Raw genomic sequence first — 21,486 nt, forward strand, 5'->3', positions numbered from 1 at the left:
CCCGCACACATCCTCACACGCACTCACACATCCTCAGTGCTACGCGCACATCCTTCACACGCACGCAAAACACGATTCCTCACGTGCACGCACACAATTCATCGACACGCACGCACCGCATTCCTCACACCGCACGCACACATTCCTCACTGCTAGCACGCACCACATTCCTCGCACGCACGCGCACATCCTTCACTACGCACCGCGCACACAATCCGTTCACGTGCACGCTGCACTATCCTCGCTACGCACGCACACATCCTCACTCCACGCACGCCACTACATCCTCAAACGCACGCACGCCAACACATCCTCACACGCACGCACTACATCCTCAACAACGCTACTGTGCACATCCTCACACGCACGTGCCCACTATCCTCACACGCCAGCGCACACATTCCTCGACACGCACTTCAACATCCTCGCACGCACGCGACGAACACGCACATAATCCTCACGCCTACGCACTGGCCCACACATCCTCACGTGCACGCACACATTCTCACACGCACGCACGCACACGCACATATCCTTCAACGCAACTCGCACAAAACAGTCCTCACGTGGCACGCACCGCAACACATCCTCACGTGCACGCACACATCCTCACTGGTGCTACGCACACATCTCGCACGCACGCACACATCCTCACACGCACGCGCACATCCTCACACGCACGCCACACGATCGCCTCACGTGTACGCCACACATCTTCACTGTGCACGCACACATCCTTACACGCTACTGCGCAACATCCTGTACACACTTACGCACATCATTCCCTTCGCACTCACGCACACATTCCTCACACGCCACGCACACATCCTTCACACGCACGCACCGCCCAGCACATCATCACGCACACGCACATATTCCTCACGTGCACGCACGCATCCTCACGGTGCCCCACGCACGCATCCTCACACGCAATGCCACACATCCTCACACGCACGGCACACATCCTCACACCGCCACGACACATTTTCTTCACGTGCACGCACATCATCTCACCGTGCCACGCACACATCCTCACGGTGCACGCACACATCCTTCACGTGCACGCACACAATCAATCACACGCCCTACGAACGCAACACATGCCTTCACTACGCACCGCCACGCACACATCCCTCACGTGCACGCACACATCCTCACGTGCAGCGCACACGATCCTCACCTGGCAACGCACACATCATCAACTGTTGCACGCACACATCTCACACGCAACGCACTACATTCATCACTACGCACGCGACGCATCCTCACTGACATGCGTGCGTGTGAGGATGTGTGCGTGCACGTGAGGATGTGTGCGTGCGTGCGAGGATGTGTGCATGCGTGTGAGGATGTGTGCGTGCGTGTGAGGATGTGTGCGTGCGTGTGAGGATGTGTGCGTGCACGTGAGGATGTGTGCGTGCGTGTGAGGATGTGTGCGTGCGTGTGAGGATGTGTGCGTGCGTGTGAGGATGTGTGCGTGCGTGTGAGGATGTGCACGTGCGTGTGAGGATGTGTGCGTGCACGTGAGGATGTGTGCGTGTGCGTGAGGATGTGTGCGTGTGCGTGATGATGTGCGCGTGCGCGTGATGATGTGCGCGTGCGTGTGAGAACGTGCGCGTGCGTGTGAGAACGTGTGCGTGAGTGTGTGCATGCGGGGATGTGCACACCCGTGCGTGATTGCGTGCGTACGAAGAAGTGAATGTTGGTGCATGCGTTCAGAGAAGAATAAGTGTGTGTGCGTGCAAGGAATGTTTGCATGTGCGCGTGCAAGTGTCAGAGCGTGTTCATGTGCGTGTGTGTGTGCACGTGAAGGTGTGTGTGAGCATGCATGGGTGTGAGCGAGCGTGAGTGTGCACTGCTTACCTCTGATTTACTCTGCTACGCTTGATATTCTCGTTGCAGTATAACTTATCGATGGACCGCAGGAAACTAAATGAGGACCTTCTCACACAGGCTGAGAGTTTTCCCAACGTTCACCTTTATTTCGGCTACAAGCTCGTCTCCTGCGACTTTGAAACTAATAACATGACATTTGAGAGGTGTGGTTGTACAAAGTTATGAGCGTCTATTGAGAAAGGGGCACTTAGGGGCATGAGAAATACTTATATTTATGTAAGCACTTTTTTTTTTTATCTCTATGGCATGTAGAAAGTACTGTATACACTGTATATTTCGCAGCAGTTTAATTTTCGCGAATTTCGCGAACGCGTCCCCAACCGCGAAAATAACAACACGCTGTTCTTCACTCATTCGGGAATTCACCGACCGCGAAATTAACCACTCGCGAAATTGTCCGTCAGGTCTGAATTCACGAAAATATCTGTACGCGAAAAATATGGCGTATACAGTAGTTGTTGAATAACTCAACTCTATGTGCCACTTGCAGGCCGGATGGCACGACAGAATCTGCCTCAGCTGATTTCATCATAGGCTGCGATGGGGCCCACTCCACTCTGCGTTCACAGATGATGAAGCGAGCTATGTTCAACTATAGCCAAGAATATATCCCTCATGCCTACAAAGAAATATGCCTGAGACCTCTGAATGGACAAGTAAGTTTGTATTGCCCCGTAAGGTGGGGAAGTAAGTTTGATCTGCCTTTTTCTGTTTGCTTACCATTAGTCAGTATATATCTCTTTCAGTTTAAATTTGTTGAAAGCCTTTTTAATTACAGTAATATGCCCCGTTACGATAAATGAAGTTACATATATATTCACACATTGTGATTTGTAAATAATCACTTTTCTCGTGTTACGAAACGGAAATTAGCTCTTTCAAAACGTTCAAATGAAGGAATGGGGTTTTCTACCCCAAAAGTTTCTTTCTTGTGTTACTTAATTAATTAGCCAATATACATGTTTGACCAAGTTTACTTGCACTCATAATTGTGCATTTACAGCAGTATCCTCATTTAGCTCATTTAATGTACCCCGGGGACAGGATAGCAATTGCTATTCTGAACTCCCTTTCCTGTGTTCCATAATCACATAAACATATATATATATATATGTTTGCCAATGTCGACTTGCATTCATATTTGTGTTTGTATTAGTAGAGGTGGGTTATTACCAATTTCTTTTGACTGATAAACTCTTCATGAGACTGTATGGTCAGTTATATAATTGAGGTCAGTGGGACAACATGATTCACGTTGTGGAATTTCACGTTAGGAACCTTTTATCTAGAATGCATTACTTTAGAAACATCGGGTATTATCGTATGCTGAAGTGCCAGTGAGGGGGGCGGGGCTTTCACTATGTATACATGTGTAAATTTACGATCCACGATGTACAAGAAACTCCAATGCATTAGACACGCCTCAAACTTAGAAGGTAATAATCTGAAAATTGTTTACAAACATAATAGCCCTCTTCACTATCAGGTCATGCTTACCATAAATAATGCCATACTGTTGTTGTTTTTTATGTTGTTCCCCTTAAATTATGAGTATTTCATAAGCCCAGTGACATATCCAGCATAGGGCGGAGCCGGCGTACGCCACCCCTCCCCCGTTTGCAGGCCCAGAAAAAAATCAATAAAATTTAAAAAAATACTTTTTAGTAGCAGTGGGTCTTCAGGGGTAACGTCAGACTGAACGCCCTCCTGCTTCTGTTGCCCCACAAGGACCTCCCTTTGCAAATGGATAAGGTGGTCAATAGTGATGTCACGATGATCGATTATACTCGATCATCGGTTGAACAGTGGCTCGAACCAAGCGCTTGGTTATCAAAATCCATAATCGATAATTTTTTTTTTGGAAACTTGAACAAGAAAACTTGGAAAAGTGATGAGAATCAGAGATATCATCGCTACTATACAAGTTATCCTTTATTAACATACATGTATTATACACACAGTAGTAAACAGTGTAAAAAAAACAATAAACAGGGCTAAACAAGTACATACATGCACAGTTACACACACGTACATGCACACAGACGGTCTACGCACGCGCAGGCTCAAACACCCCCGATACGATTGTAACCCGAGTGAGCGTTACTTGGGTCACACCGACCTGATCGACTTACACGAAATTACAACCGATTGACAACATCTGTACCAACATATTCATCAGAAGCGAACCCTCGCCGAAAGGGTCTTGCTATTGCAAACCCCATGGGAGACGCTTGAAGCGCCGAACACAACAATCAATGACCTGACTCTCTTCTCAGCCTGCCAATATTAGCTAGGCCGTATATTGTCACACTCACTGACTTGTGTACCAATCGGATGGTAATCATCCAGCAGATCTAAAGGTGTGTTTCTTTTTAGTGGCCATTAACCATGTTAAAGGACTATAATTATCAAGTCATCTTGTGTTGCAATTCTCCTGTGTTTTAACAGCACATGTATTATTACTATCCCTACCAAACTCAGGGTGGGTAACATCATCTGGAAAGTCATGAAATTCTTTAAACTCCTAAATTGTAGGTATTTGAGTTCTAGGAGCTATGAGACTAGTGTCATCAGACATAAATCTGGGCCAACAATATGCCTCCAGACTCTGCAGAAAATGGCTTAATATTATAAAATTTTCTGGGAGCGCCCCCCGTACCGAACCCGCTCATCTGTTGATGACGCCTACGACACGTCGGGTTTGCCGCCTGCAGCTCCAGGTACAATTTTCCCGTCCCCATACTGTTCATCACAAATTTCTGGATACGCCAGCTTGTAGCCTTTTCACTATTAGCATTGGTTAGTATAATTACTGTAGTACTATTCTGACTGAGAGTGTCTAACAAATTGCGCAGCGAGAGGGCGACACGCAGCTCAACAACGTCTCTGCAGGTGACATCTGTCGGTGAGTGGTGGGATTCTAGTAAACCCTGTTGTGCCCAAATGTGTCACGATACACGCCGAGAACTAGTGAATGCACAGGGATGCGCTATCTAGGAACTTCCTCAACGGAATGTTGCGTTGGGATCAGTTATGAAAGTTGCGCCACGATGGCGCGTACGTTTTAAGCTGTCTTCAAGATTAAGATGGAAAGCTCCATCAGTCACGTCAGTCGGCAACACACTATTGCAAGACAAGAATAGGGTAAGCACTCGATGAATCGCATATTAACCTAACGCAAAGCCTACCAGGCTGCACATAGAGAGCTTGCCACTATGTAACCGCAATTAACGCAGGCAAAAACTACACAGTACCCACCAACGACATGCTGGCAGTAAAGCCACTGGCAAGTGGCAATAACGTTACATGTAGCCATACTGACAGTACAGAATGCCGGATAGAAAATTATATCCCCGATTTAAGAGCATCAAACCTTCTTAACCAAATTTAGCTTTTGAAATTTCACTGCTGTACATTGTACGCCTCATACATCCAGGCATCGTATAGTTCTACACTAAGCCAAAACGCGGCAGTCAGAATCTTTCTAACAGACAGTTCAACAAACTCATGTTTAACAGCCTCCTCTTAGGGTCAAAAAGTTATCTGACACTTACCTCGCATGTCAGCAGAAAGTATGATTCATGTCCTTCTCAATAGATGCTGCATAAAAGATGCTAGTCACCGCGAAACAAAACAAGTTTTTCAATCGCTACTCGCCCCGCGCTCCGTCAGACCATGTCCTCCGCCGAAAAATGTCCTAAAATCTGCCCTGTGCCATTTACCTTTGACCTGTGACCTCCAATTTCAGCACAGTAATGGCTTTTCCTACCATCATGCTATACACCAACTATCACGAGCCTAGGTCAAGCCGTTTAGATTTGTGCCGCAATTCTGCATTTCCTCCCTATACCTTAAGTTAAGGAGTTAATGTTCCCCCTTCTCTAACACCTCTTGACCTTTGACCTTTGACCCCCAGCTTCGCCATCCCAACTCGTTTTGACGATCCCCCCCAATGTGCCAAATATCGTGACCGTACGTCGAGCGGTTAAGATTTGTGCCCAACTGTTGACAGACGGACGGACGGACGGACAATCATGCGATTCTACAAGCTGCATCTGACTATGTCAGATGAGCTAAAAATAATGCTAAAATAAACCCTTGTCCCCATCTACTGCAACCTTCAGCTTGTAGGACTGATTCAAATGCAAGGTGATTTTTCGAGACATCTTCTAATTGCAAGCGTGTCTTGTAAGCCACGAATTACGGTATGCAACATTATCAGACTCAGTAATGGCTTTCTTTAGATGCATGCGTGCAAAGAATATACACATCTTGTGATTGTGCATTTTTCTTGATGTTATCAGTTCGCTATGGAAGTGAATCACCTGCACATATGGCCAAGATCAAAGTTCATGCTCATTGCTCTGCCAAACCAGGATAAGACATTCACCTGCACGGTGTTCATGCCGTGGGATAACTTCAGCGTTATCAAGTCAGAGGAAGAGTGCATCCAATTTTTCAATGAAATGTTCCCAGATTTTATCAAGCTCATGGGCGAGTATGTCTCCTAAATTCATAAATAATTGTCTGATATATTAAATAATTAGTGGTTCATTACCAAGTTTTTTTTCACACGTGGCTATACCATTTTAGATTGAGATAGAAAGAAATGCACTCAACTATGTGAATACTGTGAACTACTGGATCATTTGTGAAGATTAGCATTCATCAGTTCATGTGTTGTGCCTGTGTTAGTTAACATTGTTCTTTTGCAGCTTTAGGGATCTGTGCCATGTCATGCAGTACGTACAATCCCATGTGTATTATTTAGAATCTCACTATTCTACAGTAAGAGCTCAAGATATGTTAATAACTCTCACACCACATGCATTCTGACCTTGACAGAGGTTTCACGAGCTCCAGGCGCTGTGGAAACAAGTCCTGTTTGTCATGGGGTTAGGACGGGACTAGCTTGTATTGTTTTAGCCTGGGGCAAGCTCAAAGGTACTAGTGATTTGTTCTGAGCCATATCACAGTTTCAATTGACAGTTTGTTCATTAAAGTTGTTTTTTTTTCAGAAAGAATTTGTTGCTAGATTACTTCCAGTTGCCACCTCAGCCTTTGATATCTGTCAAAGTAAGTCCAGTAGTTGTCTCTTATCTCAATACATTTGAATTTTGTACTGGTAGTTATTTTAGCTATCTGCATTCATGTTTCACTTTCCAAGCATTCGGATGTTTTGTACAGGAAGTCCCTGATCTATTAACATCCACTTATAACCCACACTCATTTGGTATGTTTTAGTGTATATGAATGTGACTCATGAACCACAACTTGCATATATAGAAAGCAAACTACGTTTCTTTTATACGTTTCTTTTATACTACGTTTCTTTTTTACCAATTCCAAATATATATAAAACAATATAACAACAAATTCTCATAATTGGAGACAAGAAAAATGTCAATTATAAGTAATTGTACATTCATACAAATTCTTCCGTGTATAATTCAAATCTTCATACAGTCTTGATCTTTTTGCAGTGTTACCCATACCATATAGGAAGTTCTGCAGTAATTATGGGCGATGCGGCGCATGCAATGGTACCTTTTCATGGACAAGGAATGAACTGTGTAAGATGTTTCATGCATTTTATCCACAATTAATAGACACTTGTGCAGATTTATGAAGAGTGCTTTCGTCAGTGTGGTGTCTCTGATGCTAATATCGTTGTGTTGTAGGGATTTGAAGACTGCCTCGTCTTTGACAATATTCTGGAAACAACTGGAAACAATTTTGGTACATTGTAGAGATCCAAATATTTAAGCTTGGGTACTGTACGTTTAAGCAAATATGTTTTATTACTTAATGAAGTATGAGGGTATATAATTTCAGTTGGTCTACATGCTTATATTGGTTTTCACATCCTCTGCTAATTTTCACTCGTGTGTAAAATCAAACAGTGTTTAAATCAAAATATGGGTAACTAAATCTTCATTATATTGGATCTATTTACAGAAAAGGCTATAGTGGAGTTCACACAAATGCGAAACAAGGATGCAGCAGCCATCTGTGACCTCTCCATGAGGAACTATCTTGAGGTACCGTAAAAAACTTAGTGCAGGGACTAAGGTTACTGTAATACAACAGTGTACATATAACCATTCGGTCATATTCCCATGAATTGAATCATTCATTTTGATTACAAAAGAATATTCTACAATGAAGAAACATTCCAGACATATTCAAAGCTCCACTAGAGCTACATTTATACATTAACCCATCTCGATCTGTGCTGCGGCATAATATCAATTCGTATTATTAGCATTCACCTGTTTCTTTCCAGATGAGAGACCATGTGAATCACGTTTCATATTTGCTAAGAAAGAAATTAGACAACCTCTTGCACTTTGTGTGCAAAAATAAATGGATTCCTCTGTACTCAATGGTAAGTAATAAGCAATTGTTCCATGTACAATGCTGTTTTTGTATGACACTGGAAACTTTGTTGTGATAGGCCCTTTTCTCATATGTGTTAATATTGCAAAATGTTTGCTTGAGACTGTATGAGGTACATGAGGTGCAGTGTTTTGTGGGAGTTTGTATGTGTTCATCAAATGTCACTCCTAGGTTAGTTATCGTCTCTATTTGCCATTTGCGGCACCGAATTGCATGGCTACCTAAGAAATTGCACTTTACGTCTCTGCATATATGCTATAATGTTAGCCTTAAACCTATCGATTAAACCTAAAATACCAGTAATAATCCCTCAAAAAATTCACCTGTTTTTTTATGGCCTTTATACCGAATATTCCTTCCTTGGCATGGCTTGTACAGCCTAGGTTAATGCAACTCACAACAACTAATGTTCTTTGTGATACTATTGCCACATATGTAAAGGTCGGTGCAGTTTTTATGTAAAATATTGCATCTGATTACTTACTCAACTATATGTCACTGATCATTACAGGTGATGTACACCAACATTCCTTATCACAAGTGTGTAGAGTATCGCGAATGGCAGGATAAGGTACATGTAAAATCATCTCTGTGTTACATTTTACATGTTAAATTTTCGTATTGCTTATACTTATAGATGCCAAATGATTGAATGTTAGCTAAAGATACATCAATGACTGTGTAGTAATGCTGGAAATCATTTCACAATCTATCTTTTGATGTACTCCTTCTTCTTGTAAAGACAGATTCTTTACCTGGTTGCGAGGTTATAAAATCATGGCATTCTGTTAATGATTCTGTTTGTCCTCCTTTCATAGGTTCTGGATCGAAGCAATACTGTACTGAAGGTAGCCATGGTAACAGGAGGGGGGATTCTGCTGTGGAAAAACTGGTCCAACATAATGAACTTCATCGATGATTTTGCATACAAGATAAAACACTGAATAGATTCATGCTTACTTTCAGTTTGTCATGTTATAGAGTGTAATGATGATGCATTACATTTCAATTTCACAAATATTGGGCCACTTGTATGACACGTTTGTTATGTTAATGGTAATAGTCTGAGGAAATAATCTATCAGTGAAATCCTGTATTTGATATACAAATTGATTAGATTGTTAAACATTTCGGGTTAAATATTATACAGATTTTTTTTATTAACAATATTGCTGAATACAGAAAATTGAAAATGTGCAAAAATATTCAATTATACCCAATGGTACAAGTTTGATTTTGTCTTAACAGACCTAGATTTTAACCTTTATGGGAAAAATTCCACATATGCAATTGCACTTACAAACATATTTTTCATTAACTAGTGAATAATGGGGAAATATAAAGCAAGTAGTGACGGTCCAGGAATGGAAAATATCGCAGTCAGCACGTAGTTTGAAGCCAATGAGGAAGTTGACAATGAAGGGGTACGTGGGGAAAATGGAATCGCTCCACACAGTCAAGACCAAAGTCTACATAAAGCCACCTAGCTGAGCCTCTCTCATCCACTGCTTCGAACTTATTATTGTTAAACTCGTCCTCACATTCTCTTACCATTCCTCCCCGCATTAGTCAATTAATTGTGACCAGGTGAAAAAACATCTTTGCAGGGCCACACAACCAAGAAATCTAACCTAGGGTAAGGTATATTATATACCTCATCGGAATAACCTACAGTATATACAGAGCAATACTGATAGGAGTGCTTAGGGGGCTTATGAAATACAACGGTACTGTCTAATATACTATGAGCATATACCTGGTAGTGGGGAGTAGTATGAAATCTTTTTTCCCCTTCAATTTGGGATCCGTCCAATGCATTGTACCGTTTTATAAACTGCCAAGTACAGTAAATCATTTGGGGTGAAAGCCTAGATTTGCAAGATTCTGATCTTGGTCTGGTAGGACAAACTTGTACAGTTATGCCTTAGGTATTGTTATTAACCAACTGTGATATTAATCTTAAGATGTAGCTCATATCGAAACATTTTTCTGTATAATGTGTAGAAACATTTTCAGTACCAAATAAGTACTTTTATGGATCAATTTGATTAGTGTATTATTAGAATAGAAATTTTTTTACATCATGATATACATTTTATTAATACGTGGTAACTTGGTGCATAATAAACAATGTCTAAACTGAACGTAGCTGTGACTTTCCTAATGATATGTATTCATTGTAATAAAAATAGATACAGGTTACAAAAAACATCTGTGCAGGTAAATTACATGTGTTACACAATTTGAGCTATACAAATATTGCAGTATAATATCCGTATTTTAATTACATACTAGCTGGTTTGCCAATAGCACAAAATATGAAATGTAAGATGGTTATTTCATGCAAATTCTCAATTAATACAGAATATTGCAAACACTAGTAAAACAGCCATGGTAACATATCTATGCATTTTAAACTGTAAAAAGCTTAAAACTGTGTTAACCTAAGCACTGGTCCAGATGAGCATTGATGGCAGATACTTTCACCTCTTTATTACACACTGGACATTGGCACATAGGGATCTTGGGTACCTCATGTTGAACGTTCTTTGCAGAGGGAGGGGTAAAGATTTCCATTATTTCATCTTCATAATCGCTGCCCGCACTGTCTGTCTCGCCTGTCCGAATGACAGCTCTCTGTGGATCACCTGCTGTCGATTTTTTTGCTGGAGTAGAAAAGAAGTTGTCCAGTGTAGACTGCTTCTCAATGCTGGTCAAAGTTTTGCTCGGAGATCGCTGCTCTGCAGGGCTTTTATTGACCTGCTCTTTAACTTGTGTGAAGATGGCGGTGGAAGATCCTCGATTATTCATGGCTGTGTCCGATGTAGATGCCATGGGTTTCTCAGAATACAGGTCTTCTGCCAACCCCCTCATAGCTTGAGACACACCTCTGTCTCTTGCTACTGCCGTGCCAGTGTGGTCAGTGCTTCTCTGCCTCACGGCCACGATGTTCTCTCTGCTGGTCAGCTTATGGGAATCCTGCCATGTGCCGTTGTTTCTGCTATTGTTTGGTGACAACACTCGATTTTGGCAAGCAGCATTATTGCTCCTGCCATTGAGATCTAATGTCATTTGTGGTGGTACCGATTTACAGTGTTTACCTCCGTTTTGGTTTGCACATGAGCCTTTCCAGCCGTGTTTGATTCCAAGTTTGTCCTTTGTCTGTCGACCCGTTTTGTGAACATCGCCATTATTTCTATTGACATGTACATTGTCTTTTTGTGCAGTATGCTCTCCACTAGAGCAGGCACCTAGAACAAATCCTTTGCCTGGAAACAGGTTATTGTTGACTTTGATAGCATTACCCAGACTTTTCAAATCACTAGCTTTTGGCTGTCTCACAATATCGGTGCTATCTCTCCTGCTATGCTTTGTCTCTGGGCAGGTTTCCTTACCTCTACTAGCCTGAGCACTAGATTGGCTATCGTTAGAGTTGTGTATCACAGGTAGAGATTTTGATTTTGTATCACCTGGGAGAACTGTCATGCCATTTTGTTTTATGCCTCGTTCTGACTGGCTTCTGGATGTCCCAACCATGTTTCCATTTCCAGAAAACAAGCTTCTGATGTCTTGCCCCTCTGATTTTGGCTTCTTGGCAGCCAAACCTAGAATGATAATGATAAATCAAACAATTTGATTACTATAAAGTGTATAATGATCTATTACAAGTCCACATCTTTCCGAACATTGTACAAATGTGTTAACAAATACCTTTCTAGTTGCATCACAGCGCCATCTATGGGATATAATTCATGAAATAGGAAATGACTTGACGGACTTGCGGCCCCGGTTTTTGCGCGCAGCGCACAGCTCGCGGCGAAGCCGCGCCCCAACAGCGAATACGCCGCCCCTTTTTTGTCCCCTTAGACAGATACCTTAGACAGGGGTCTGAAAACGAACTCCGCGAAAACTGGGCGCAATCTAACTGACATTTCGGGATGGACGGCTTGAGGCCATCTCCAAACGGCCCCTAAACTTTTTTTGGGGTGGCGCGCCTCATGGCTAAGACGTAGTGGCTCCTACAAGAAACTCCAAGAAATGCTGTCAATCAGCAATGACGTGCTCGCTCATTGGCCGCTACGCGATGACGTGCGCTACTGCCGAGTATAGCGTTACGTCTATCACAGAAGTTTTAACGAAGACGTGTACGGCGCTCCACGTGGGCTGGCGCGGTCTAGATGCTATCTCCAAAAGCGCCGCCGCCGTGGCGGCGTCTGGCTGCGTACATGCGAGGTTTTTATCAACCTCTTGACCCCGCACTGCCCGTGGCGACGGCACGTCGTGCGAGCACGTGCTGGCGTGGCCGTGGCAGTTTTTACACGTAGCTAATCCTACAATACGCCGCCACACTGACACACAAATATATATCTGCACATGTTTTTACGAAGATGGCGGAGCGCGACATTCCAGCCTCCCTCCTCCCCCGCGCTCAGGTGGCGGCTGGGCACGGTCGAAATGCTATCTCCAACAAACGCTGGCTCGGGGAGTTTTTGCGCTGCGGTGACTTTGGTAGTAAATAGATTTCGTATTTATTTAGCATTACATTTTATTGAACCGCTGCAAGTGCTTGTGTGCCTGGCTGCGGCAGCATTGATGCATGTATATAGATACTTTATTAACCCGTGGCGGCGGAGCGAGCGAGAGAGAGAGAGAGAGAGAGACAGACCGTGGGGAGTGCGAGAAAGAGAGAAAGAGAGAAAGAGAGTGGGAGAACGCCAGATAAGGTACGAAAATACGGCAGGTGACGGTACGACGGCGAGGATGTACAAGCGCGTGTCAATCTATAATCGGAAAGGCCCCCTTCCAAAGCCGACGTAGCCGAGCCGATGTACGTGTCCCGAAAACTGCGCGATGTTAGGCTGCCCACTATACGCATTTGCGCGCCCGCCTTCCTTCGGCGCGCGAATTCGTATAGCGGGGAGCGCGAGATGCTACTGTAAGCGGGCTTCTCCGTCTTACAAGAAGTGTATAGAAATGTTAACACTTAACATTCAAAGCACAAGAGAGTGAGACAGTGCCACAAAGAATAAGATTTATTCAAGAAAGCTCTTGCAGTTAATAGAATAATACACGTACGATAGTACACGAAGAGGTGCTGACAATTAATACGGTGCGAGTGCAACTTACACAGCTATAAGAAACTACGTTTAGAAATATAGAAAGATTATTGCACGTACTAGAAGATAGCTCACTAAGATAGAACAAATAAGAATCAAGATAGATAGATATATAGTGGCAAGAACCCTAAGCCATCACTTAAAGAATGAACTTACATACTCACAGTTTCAATAACGATGCACATCACACAGGCACAGACAAGGTTAGACACTGACTATCACTCGCTTCGAGCTGTCTTATATATACGCTTAAATTTAGCATCCACAAACCCCTGTCCAAACAAGGAACCATCCCTGCAAAAACCTTGTGCTCGTCCGAGCTGCCCAGCAGATGCTCCCAATTTAGAATAAATCCCCATGTACACCGCCGGTTATGTGGGTAATTAATTGGCCATCCTTACAAGGATGGCGTGTCGAGCGCACACCTTCGACCTCTCTCCATTTCACGAGACAGGAGTGTACCTCTATTGTGTCGAACCCTCCTCCGGGGAGAGGCGAGTTGCTGCACGTTCGTGTGCAAAATTCGTGCATAAACAAACGCCACCCGGCGCACAAACAACAACATATTAGCTGCTGCCTTGCCTGTGCGAAACTGTCGTAGACTCTTATTTCACACATTCCATCCGACTCGTCGATCCTGCCCTCGTTTACAAGAATCAATCTGCTGGCCGATAATCTTAACGGAGTTGTAAAATTATTAACTTATTTAACTAGCCATACCCGTCCATCCCCGTTAGGTGGTCAAAACTAAAAATAAAAAAATAAATAAAAAAAAATAAAAAATATGAACACATATTATATGATATAAGATCCGATAGGTGGCGTCGTATTTTCGTGTTGTTGTGACGTTGCCATGCAAAAATTTCCCACTATTTTAATGTTTTTGAACGTGGAATGTGAAAAAAATGAAACTGAAAAGAAAAAATAGCCCATGCAACATGTCATCATCTGTAGAATGTTCCGACCAAGTTTGGAGAGGATCCGTTGAGCGGTGCGGAAACGTATAGCCGGACACACACACACACACACACACACACAGAAAATCCCCAATTTATAGTAAGATTAATGCAAACCTCGTGTCTACACTACATACAACACCCCGCGGTCGCGTGCGCCCAGTCCCGCGGAAGTGCGCGGCTTAACCGCTTTCGGCGGTCGGGGAACAACGCATCTTTTGCGCAACGCCATCTTGTACCCGGTCTCTCTGGACATGGACTAATGTGTTACAGATAACAGAAATTGAACGTCATAATGCCTTCTAGACAAATTGCAAGAACGGAGTTAACAGCACAAAAATTATTTATGACATCATGGCTATATCATGACATCTTTAACATAATCATAAAATTTGAAGCACCGTACGTATCACTTTGTTTCAAAATGAACTTGAAATATTTATCCACTTCTTAGCCCTTGCACATAATACATGAGATTACTACATCTTTACCTTCAATGTCCATGCCTGCTTTTCTCTTCCCCTTTTTTCCATAGTCATCTGGTTCCTTGATCTTCGTGTACTTTCCTCCACATGTACTTTGATGTTGCGACCACCAGGTGTCTCTGAAACTTGGTGCTCGATTCATTGCTCGGCGAACAATTCCAAAATATGGAGGGCGCTTCTGGCAAGGACCATCACATCGCCACCAGTGTTGTCGATACACATCAACCTCATCATGAAAACTGTGATACACCTGCAATGAGAAATTCACTACAAGGCTCTTACTAGATTTTTTCTTGAACAGAAAGCTTGTTAACATTATAGGAATTTTCGTCGCACTACATTAGCAATTGCTACGAGTTCATTTATAGGCCTACGTATCAGTGAAAAAATTAATTTTTTCTTTCCGGGGCTTTTTGCAAACCCCCCCAAAATTTCGGGGGCTACTTTTTCATTTTCCAGGGCTCTTTTTCCACTTTCCAGGGCGACTTTTTTCCAGGGCTGTTTCCTCAAATGTACACACAAGCACAGTAGCTAATACACACTCGTGGGGGCGCGCACACACCACACACACGTCACACGCACGCACGCACGCACGCACGCACGCACGCACGCACGCACGCACGCACGCACGCACGCACACACACACACACACACACACAGACACACACAGACACAACAGTCAATATTCAAGACAGTTATTCATCAGACTGACAGACTAACATATAATCACAACTCACAAGTCACAACCACAAATGCACCTTGAATAGTGAATACATCACAGGTTCAGCTAAACACAGAACTATTACGGCTAGCCCAAATAGTGGAATGTCCGCCTGTACGAGCTAGGAGGATCGATTGTTTATACGCGAAGTCTCTTGCGGCTGGGGTCCAAGGCCCGCGTAAGGGGGTTTGAGAAAGCGGCCCGCGAGGCACGTGTGAATGGCTGTGCACATCGACGCTGCGTACGTGCCTGCTGGCAGGGGCGGCATTGATTGAAGTATGGGGGGGGGGCACGATTGTTTCAGCGTGGTACTAATCACTACTAAAATTTAGAGGGTTGGCATTGCTGGACTATGAGAGAGCGGCAGCAAAACTCTTTCGGGGAATTGACAAAAAAAGCTACAATCGGGAATGACACACGAGTGTGCCGGCAGGGAAAAATATACGTGTGAATTTCATTAGGATTTTCCATGGATTACCGTTCTATAATCCTACGGGTCGTTGGTCCTACGGGTCTACGTAGGCACGCCCGCAGGCACACCCGCACACACGCACGCACGCATGCAGGCACGCACGCGCGCAGGCACGCACGCACGCAGGCACGCACGCACGAGCGCGCGCAGGCACACACGCAAGCACGCCCGCAGGCACACAGGCACGCCCGCACGCACGCACGCGCGCAGGCACGCACGCGCGCAGGCACACACGCAAGCACGCCTGCAGGCACACCGGCACGCACGCACGCGCGCAGGCACACACGCAAGCACGCGCACAGGCACACACGTATATATAGCGCGCGGCGGCGGCGCGCGCTTGATTGAATGCAATACACACATGCATGCTTAATGATAAACACTTGACAGCCACACCGTACTAGGAATTCTACCGCGCCGTGGAACCGGCTGCCGCTAGCGGCAGGAGGCGAGCGAGATCGGCAAGGCGCGGGACCGACCTGGACAATCGATTTCCAGGGCGACTTTTGCTTTTGGGGTCGCCCCCGATATCGTATTTTCGGGGGCTCTTTTTGGCATTTCGGGGGCGAAATCGCCCGCCGCCCCCGTGTATTTTTTCCCCTGCTACATATATATGCGAACATACCGTGATTTTGGAACCAGACTTGTCATTTATTCGCTTCATATGTTTGCAAAATTCTGGTCCATGACCATCATGATCCTGTAAATACAGAGACAATCCGAGTTTGTTTTCTTGTTTACTTTGTGCTATAAAATTGTATAACCACATGACTACTTATTATTACTATAAGTTATAACATAACAGCTATTGAGATCAAAATTGAGATCAAGAACAAATAAGGCAATGTATTAGTTAATATCTTGGTTTGACTACTCAGAATCTAATATGTTTATATTTGTTTCTTCATTGACATGGACCTACAAAGACACACTTGACTTATCTCATCCTAATGTGGTTGATTATTATGTATACATGTAAAGTATATAGCTATAGTGGTGTAGGCGTTACCTTGTTGTTATCTGTTACAAACAGATATGCATGGATCATTTCATGCTGAAATAAAACAAACTGCTTTTTACTTGTTATATAAAAAATTAAAAATCATCTCAAATGTGGATATTATTTTGAGAATGATACAATATATATGATTACAGTTTACCCTTCATATGCAAACATAGCTTTCCATTCCCAAAGGCTTGTATCATGCAGTTTAAAAAATCATGATCTCTGAAAATGTTTTGTATGATAATAACACAAGAAGGTACGTCTTTCATTACCAGCAAAAATCTCCGATCTTGCAAGCTATGTAGTGAATAGCAGGATATTATTTTAATTATAATAATTACCAGCAGTGTTTGAACCAAATCACTCCTAGGTCTAAGTTTAAGAAGAGGAAGACTGAGCCTGATTGAACACAAGCCTCCTCTTCCCTCATAACAGCATAGTCCTGCACACCTACAAACATGACAATTCACCATTAGGGGAAACTTCCCTAAACCACGAAGTTATGAGTTTATAAAAGAATATATACATTTAGCCTGATTGAATTTGCCTTTGGTTTACACTGCTACACACAATTCATGTTATTTCATAGCATTACATCGACTGAAAGTAATTCAATTATTGTCACTGTATGATCGTTGCTTTGGTCTTGGTCAAGTATATGACGTTATTCTCAATGATATACACATCAGAAAAAAATCATTGCTTTCATTTTGGTGATATGTAGTTCAGATTTACAGAGACTCCAACCCTAAGCATCACCTAAACTGGAGATTCTCCAGCCTGGACCCCTTGGCAAACTGGAGAACACACTGAGCGCGCGGATCGCCTGCCCATTATGGGTGGGGTCCAGGGGCAAAGCCCCTGGCGGGGATGCAGGGGGCAGCGCCCGTTGAAGCTCCTGGATTTTAAGTTTTTTTTTAGTATTGAAACAAGCTATTTTTACACATTTGTTTGATTCATTTTATGAGAAGCAAAGTCAAATAGCATCTGTAGATAGGCGCTCTGCTCATATACAGCACAAACATACAAAGCAACGGCTCAAATCCAATGTAACTTTAAAAGTCGATCAAATTATTATTTTTTGGGCGGGAAAAAACAAAACTTAAGCGGGAGGAAATGCAGCTTAAAGGAATACTTGACTCTAGGTTCTACGGTTATTTTCAGTTGATTTAGGTTAAAATTACGCTTCATAAAAAGTTTTATGCTTCAATATTTATTAGAAATATTTAAAAAAAATGTTTTACAACTGACGGCTATACCGTTGCTTAAAATGACAGTGGCGCCACTGGCAGTGCACCCACTGAAAAGTTGCGCAAAGCAACGTTTCGGCTGCAGGCTACAGACCGAGGGTGTTTCTTATTTATTAATTTAAGAGCAGAAGGATTGCAATATCTTATAAACAACATATAGTTTCAGTTATAATCAGTCTGCGAAATTAAGCACTGCATGGCCCAGTATCCGAGGCCAGTAAATTTTCCGTGGGGCCAATGAAACTGGTAAATGAACAAGGCCGATGGGCCAGTGGGAAAAAATGGAGTAAATGGTCTATTAATGATATTTCAGCTTCTTCAGTCTGAGAATTTACCGAAATTCCCGATATTTTGTATGAAAATTTACCGATATTTACCGATAGCGCATCATATTCCCGATCTTAAGTAGGGAAAATAACTAGTCAACACCATGCATGTTTGTCGCCGCTAGAGGTCGGAACAACTTCCGGTTTTCAGTTCTGGTTTTCAACGTGGCCTTGAACGTGTTGGCTAAGTTACTGTTCGAAGTCGAAATGAGCTTTCTGATTATGAATGAGCATGATGATCATGAGTACGATGGCAGTGACAATGAGATGGGGGAGAGGGAAGTGGATAATTTTTTGTTCAATTTCATGAAAGAATAAATCTCTAAGAATACACCAAAGAGTTCTGTTTCTCTTTTCATAATATGATGATCATTGAATCGGGCCTGTAAAACCTAGTGTGGGCCAGTGAATTATACATTTCACAGGGCCGCTGGGCCAATGAGGGTGGAAGTTTTTCGTGCAGACTGGTTATAATATGGATAAATTTGTCCTAAAATGAATATCGTTCGGTTAAATAACATTTAGGTATAAATATAATTGTACTTTTGTGATTAGCCTTTGGTCTGTAACGTGCAAAATATTTTGGCAAATGCGCAACTTTTTCAGGGTGGCAGCACGGTCGCGGGTGTCATGTCAGCACCCAAAAATAAAGATTTCGAAATTCAATGTTGTTTTATGACAAAACGTGAATGCGTAATTATAGATATTTATAGGTATGTGCTATTATTTATAAATCTACTATCATAATATACTCTAAAATTCTAGAGTAAAGTATTCCTTACGCGGGAGAACGAGAGATTTCGGGAAAATGGCCCCAAAAAGGGAGATCTCCTGCCCAAATCGGGAGAGTTGGAGTCTCTGCATTTAATATGTTATGTAGTTTGCCTAACCTATAGCAGAGCAATATTAATTAATATCAGAAGTAGATAATAGGGAAGGAGTGTGACTTCAATAAACAAGGGAAATTCGTCATTTACCTACGATTTACTACACGTAACTCAACCAACTTGAGTTCAAATCGTATCGATGCGGTGTGGCTCGCTGGGAGATTGGAGCTGGAGCTGCTGCTGATTGCGGTGGGCGTGCGTGCGTGGGGGGCATACCAGCTGTAAATAGGTCAAAGATTAGCTTGCCAAATGTTGCGTTGATGTCCAATCTCCCAGCGAGCTACACTGCATTGCCGAGGGCACAAGAGGGCGCAAGAGTCGTTAGTAGCTGCCTATTGTTTCAAGTTAGGCTGGCTGGTTATGGATTCGGTTTGCTGGCAACAGAATGGAGAATCGTGTCGTACGTTTTAGTCTGTATCTCCGGATTGCGAGTGTATACGAGGAAACGATTTCGCAAGATCCTAGGTGAATGTACTGTGTACGATTTGAGCTCAAGTTGGTTGAGTTATGCGTAGTAAATAACGATACGTATTCTAAGACTAGTAAATGACGAATTTCCCATGTTTTTTTAAGTCACACTCCTTCCCTATTATCTACTTCTGTTAATATGCATTTCGACTTTGATTTTTAATGTATGATTGTTAGTTCTGCTAGTTAGATGATATGCTAATTATTTGGGTATTGATAAATTATATCAGTGCCTCACAGTGTCATACGCGGGCTCCACCGAACTTCAACACATTCCAACTTTCCCCAAAAATACGTTCGGTTGTACTCCAAGAACAAGGCTCGCACATCAGGGTTTGGGTCAGTCAATTCCCACTGCTCGTCCACAACAGAGAGGGGTTTGGATATTGCCTCAGCAATTTGCTTAAATTTGGTTCCATTTTGCAGGTTCCAGTTAGACGTTGACGGAGATGCTGAGGATGATGAGGCATTGTCAGTGTCACTCCAAATAGAACTGGAACTAGGGACAGTGAAACTCGATCCATGATGAGCACCTACGATAGGTCCTATCGTTTCTCGGTCAAACTCCTCCTGGAGTTTGACAGCAAGAGCAAGATCTGAATCAACGTGATTAGATATAGGCCTAGACATTTTTAAAACGGCAATAATTCCAAAAATATACGACGTTCCAACTAGAACTATTCGGGTTCACTGTTCAACATGATTTCCGCTAAAAAAATTCACTGGAACAAGCAGCCATTCAAAACACAACACCAGAGCGCCTAGAACATTAGGACCTAGTGTTATATTGCTTCTATTGTCTCTGACAACACAGTCAACACACACACCTATGAACAGACTACACGGATAACGGATACTAATAACGGATACACTGCGTGATTTCGCGGAAGCCTCGCGTGTAGCTTCCGCTTCAGCAGCGACCTCTATTGAAACGAACGAATTATGCCAACGAACCGCGTCGTACTTTTATGAAAGTGATTACGACGTTTATTACCCTTTATTATTCTAGATCGTTTTGTTTATTGCTGTCACTGGATTGGTATGTAATGACAGAACTTTATTTTGTATGAAATGTAGATAGAACATTTTCTTTAAAAAGCAATCAGTAGAAGTACTACTACTAAAGTAAGGTTGGTAGGCCTACTACACTAGCTCCAAGAAACGGTATTGCTACTGTGCTAGGGTTAGAATACCGTTTCAATCATTGGCTGCAGCTAAACAATAGTATAGACAATCCGTCGCACAGCCTGGTCGGGCTAGTACTACACTAAAGTAAGTCACTAAGTGTAATTTCGTACACTAACCCATAAAGTTTGTCATAATTTATGAACTGGTATTGTGTTTGTAGTACACTACTCACTAGTAATATATACAGACCTGAGACTATTACAGTGGATCCCCTAGATACGAATTTAATTCGTTCCACAAATTTTTTCGTATCTCGAACGCTATTGGCCTATAGAACGTACAGGAATCTACGTTCAGCAAGTGCGATCAATGAAT

At 42.9% G+C, this 21,486-nt stretch overlaps 3 protein-coding genes across 3 annotated transcripts in view; 2 read left to right on the forward strand and 1 right to left on the reverse strand.

Annotated features, from left to right (window-relative positions):
• LOC106805945 (kynurenine 3-monooxygenase-like) overlaps positions 1-10,439 on the forward strand; it is a 17,261-nt gene extending 6,822 nt beyond the window's left edge. Inside the window, exons 4-13 of the mRNA XM_014807740.1 lie at positions 1,903-2,039; positions 2,387-2,552; positions 6,201-6,394; positions 6,915-6,972; positions 7,380-7,469; positions 7,578-7,635; positions 7,855-7,937; positions 8,183-8,284; positions 8,807-8,866; positions 9,114-10,439. Coding sequence (XP_014663226.1) covers positions 1,903-2,039; positions 2,387-2,552; positions 6,201-6,394; positions 6,915-6,972; positions 7,380-7,469; positions 7,578-7,635; positions 7,855-7,937; positions 8,183-8,284; positions 8,807-8,866; positions 9,114-9,239 — 1,074 coding nt within the window. The 3' untranslated portion in view covers positions 9,240-10,439. The remainder of the gene's footprint in view (positions 1-1,902; positions 2,040-2,386; positions 2,553-6,200; positions 6,395-6,914; positions 6,973-7,379; positions 7,470-7,577; positions 7,636-7,854; positions 7,938-8,182; positions 8,285-8,806; positions 8,867-9,113) is intronic.
• LOC106805952 lies at positions 9,431-20,834 on the reverse strand. The gene is made up of 6 exons (XM_014807747.1): positions 20,222-20,834; positions 17,394-17,502; positions 17,056-17,100; positions 16,672-16,746; positions 14,860-15,103; positions 9,431-11,900 (listed from the first exon to the last, which is right to left on the reverse strand). Exons 1-6 carry the CDS (start codon positions 20,611-20,613, stop codon positions 10,735-10,737), a joined length of 2,031 nt encoding a protein of 676 aa, XP_014663233.1. The 5' UTR covers positions 20,614-20,834; the 3' UTR covers positions 9,431-10,734.
• An 86-nt stretch (positions 20,835-20,920) lies between these two features.
• The window catches only part of LOC106805950, a 51,085-nt gene continuing 50,519 nt past the window's right edge, over positions 20,921-21,486 (forward strand). The window contains exon 1 of the mRNA XM_014807745.1: positions 20,921-21,022. The gene's annotated coding sequence lies outside the window, so the exon portion shown is untranslated. The remainder of the gene's footprint in view (positions 21,023-21,486) is intronic.

This window comes from Priapulus caudatus, unplaced genomic scaffold, assembly GCF_000485595.1.
Source record: "Priapulus caudatus unplaced genomic scaffold, Priapulus_caudatus-5.0.1 Scaffold134, whole genome shotgun sequence".
NCBI classification, from domain to species: Eukaryota; Metazoa; Priapulida; class Priapulimorpha; order Priapulimorphida; family Priapulidae; genus Priapulus; species Priapulus caudatus.

Excerpts from the sequence above, each read along its gene's own strand:
- LOC106805952 (XM_014807747.1), bottom strand. The coding sequence starts at position 20,613 with ATGTCTAGGCCTATATCTAATCACGTTGATTCAGATCTTGCTCTTGCT. Across the intron at positions 17,101-17,393 it reads ATTTGGTTCAAACACTGCTG|CATGAAATGATCCATGCATA; the intron begins GTAATTATTATA and ends GTTTTATTTCAG. Across the intron at positions 15,104-16,671 it reads AGTCTGGTTCCAAAATCACG|GTGTATCACAGTTTTCATGA; the intron begins GTATGTTCGCAT and ends TTCTCATTGCAG.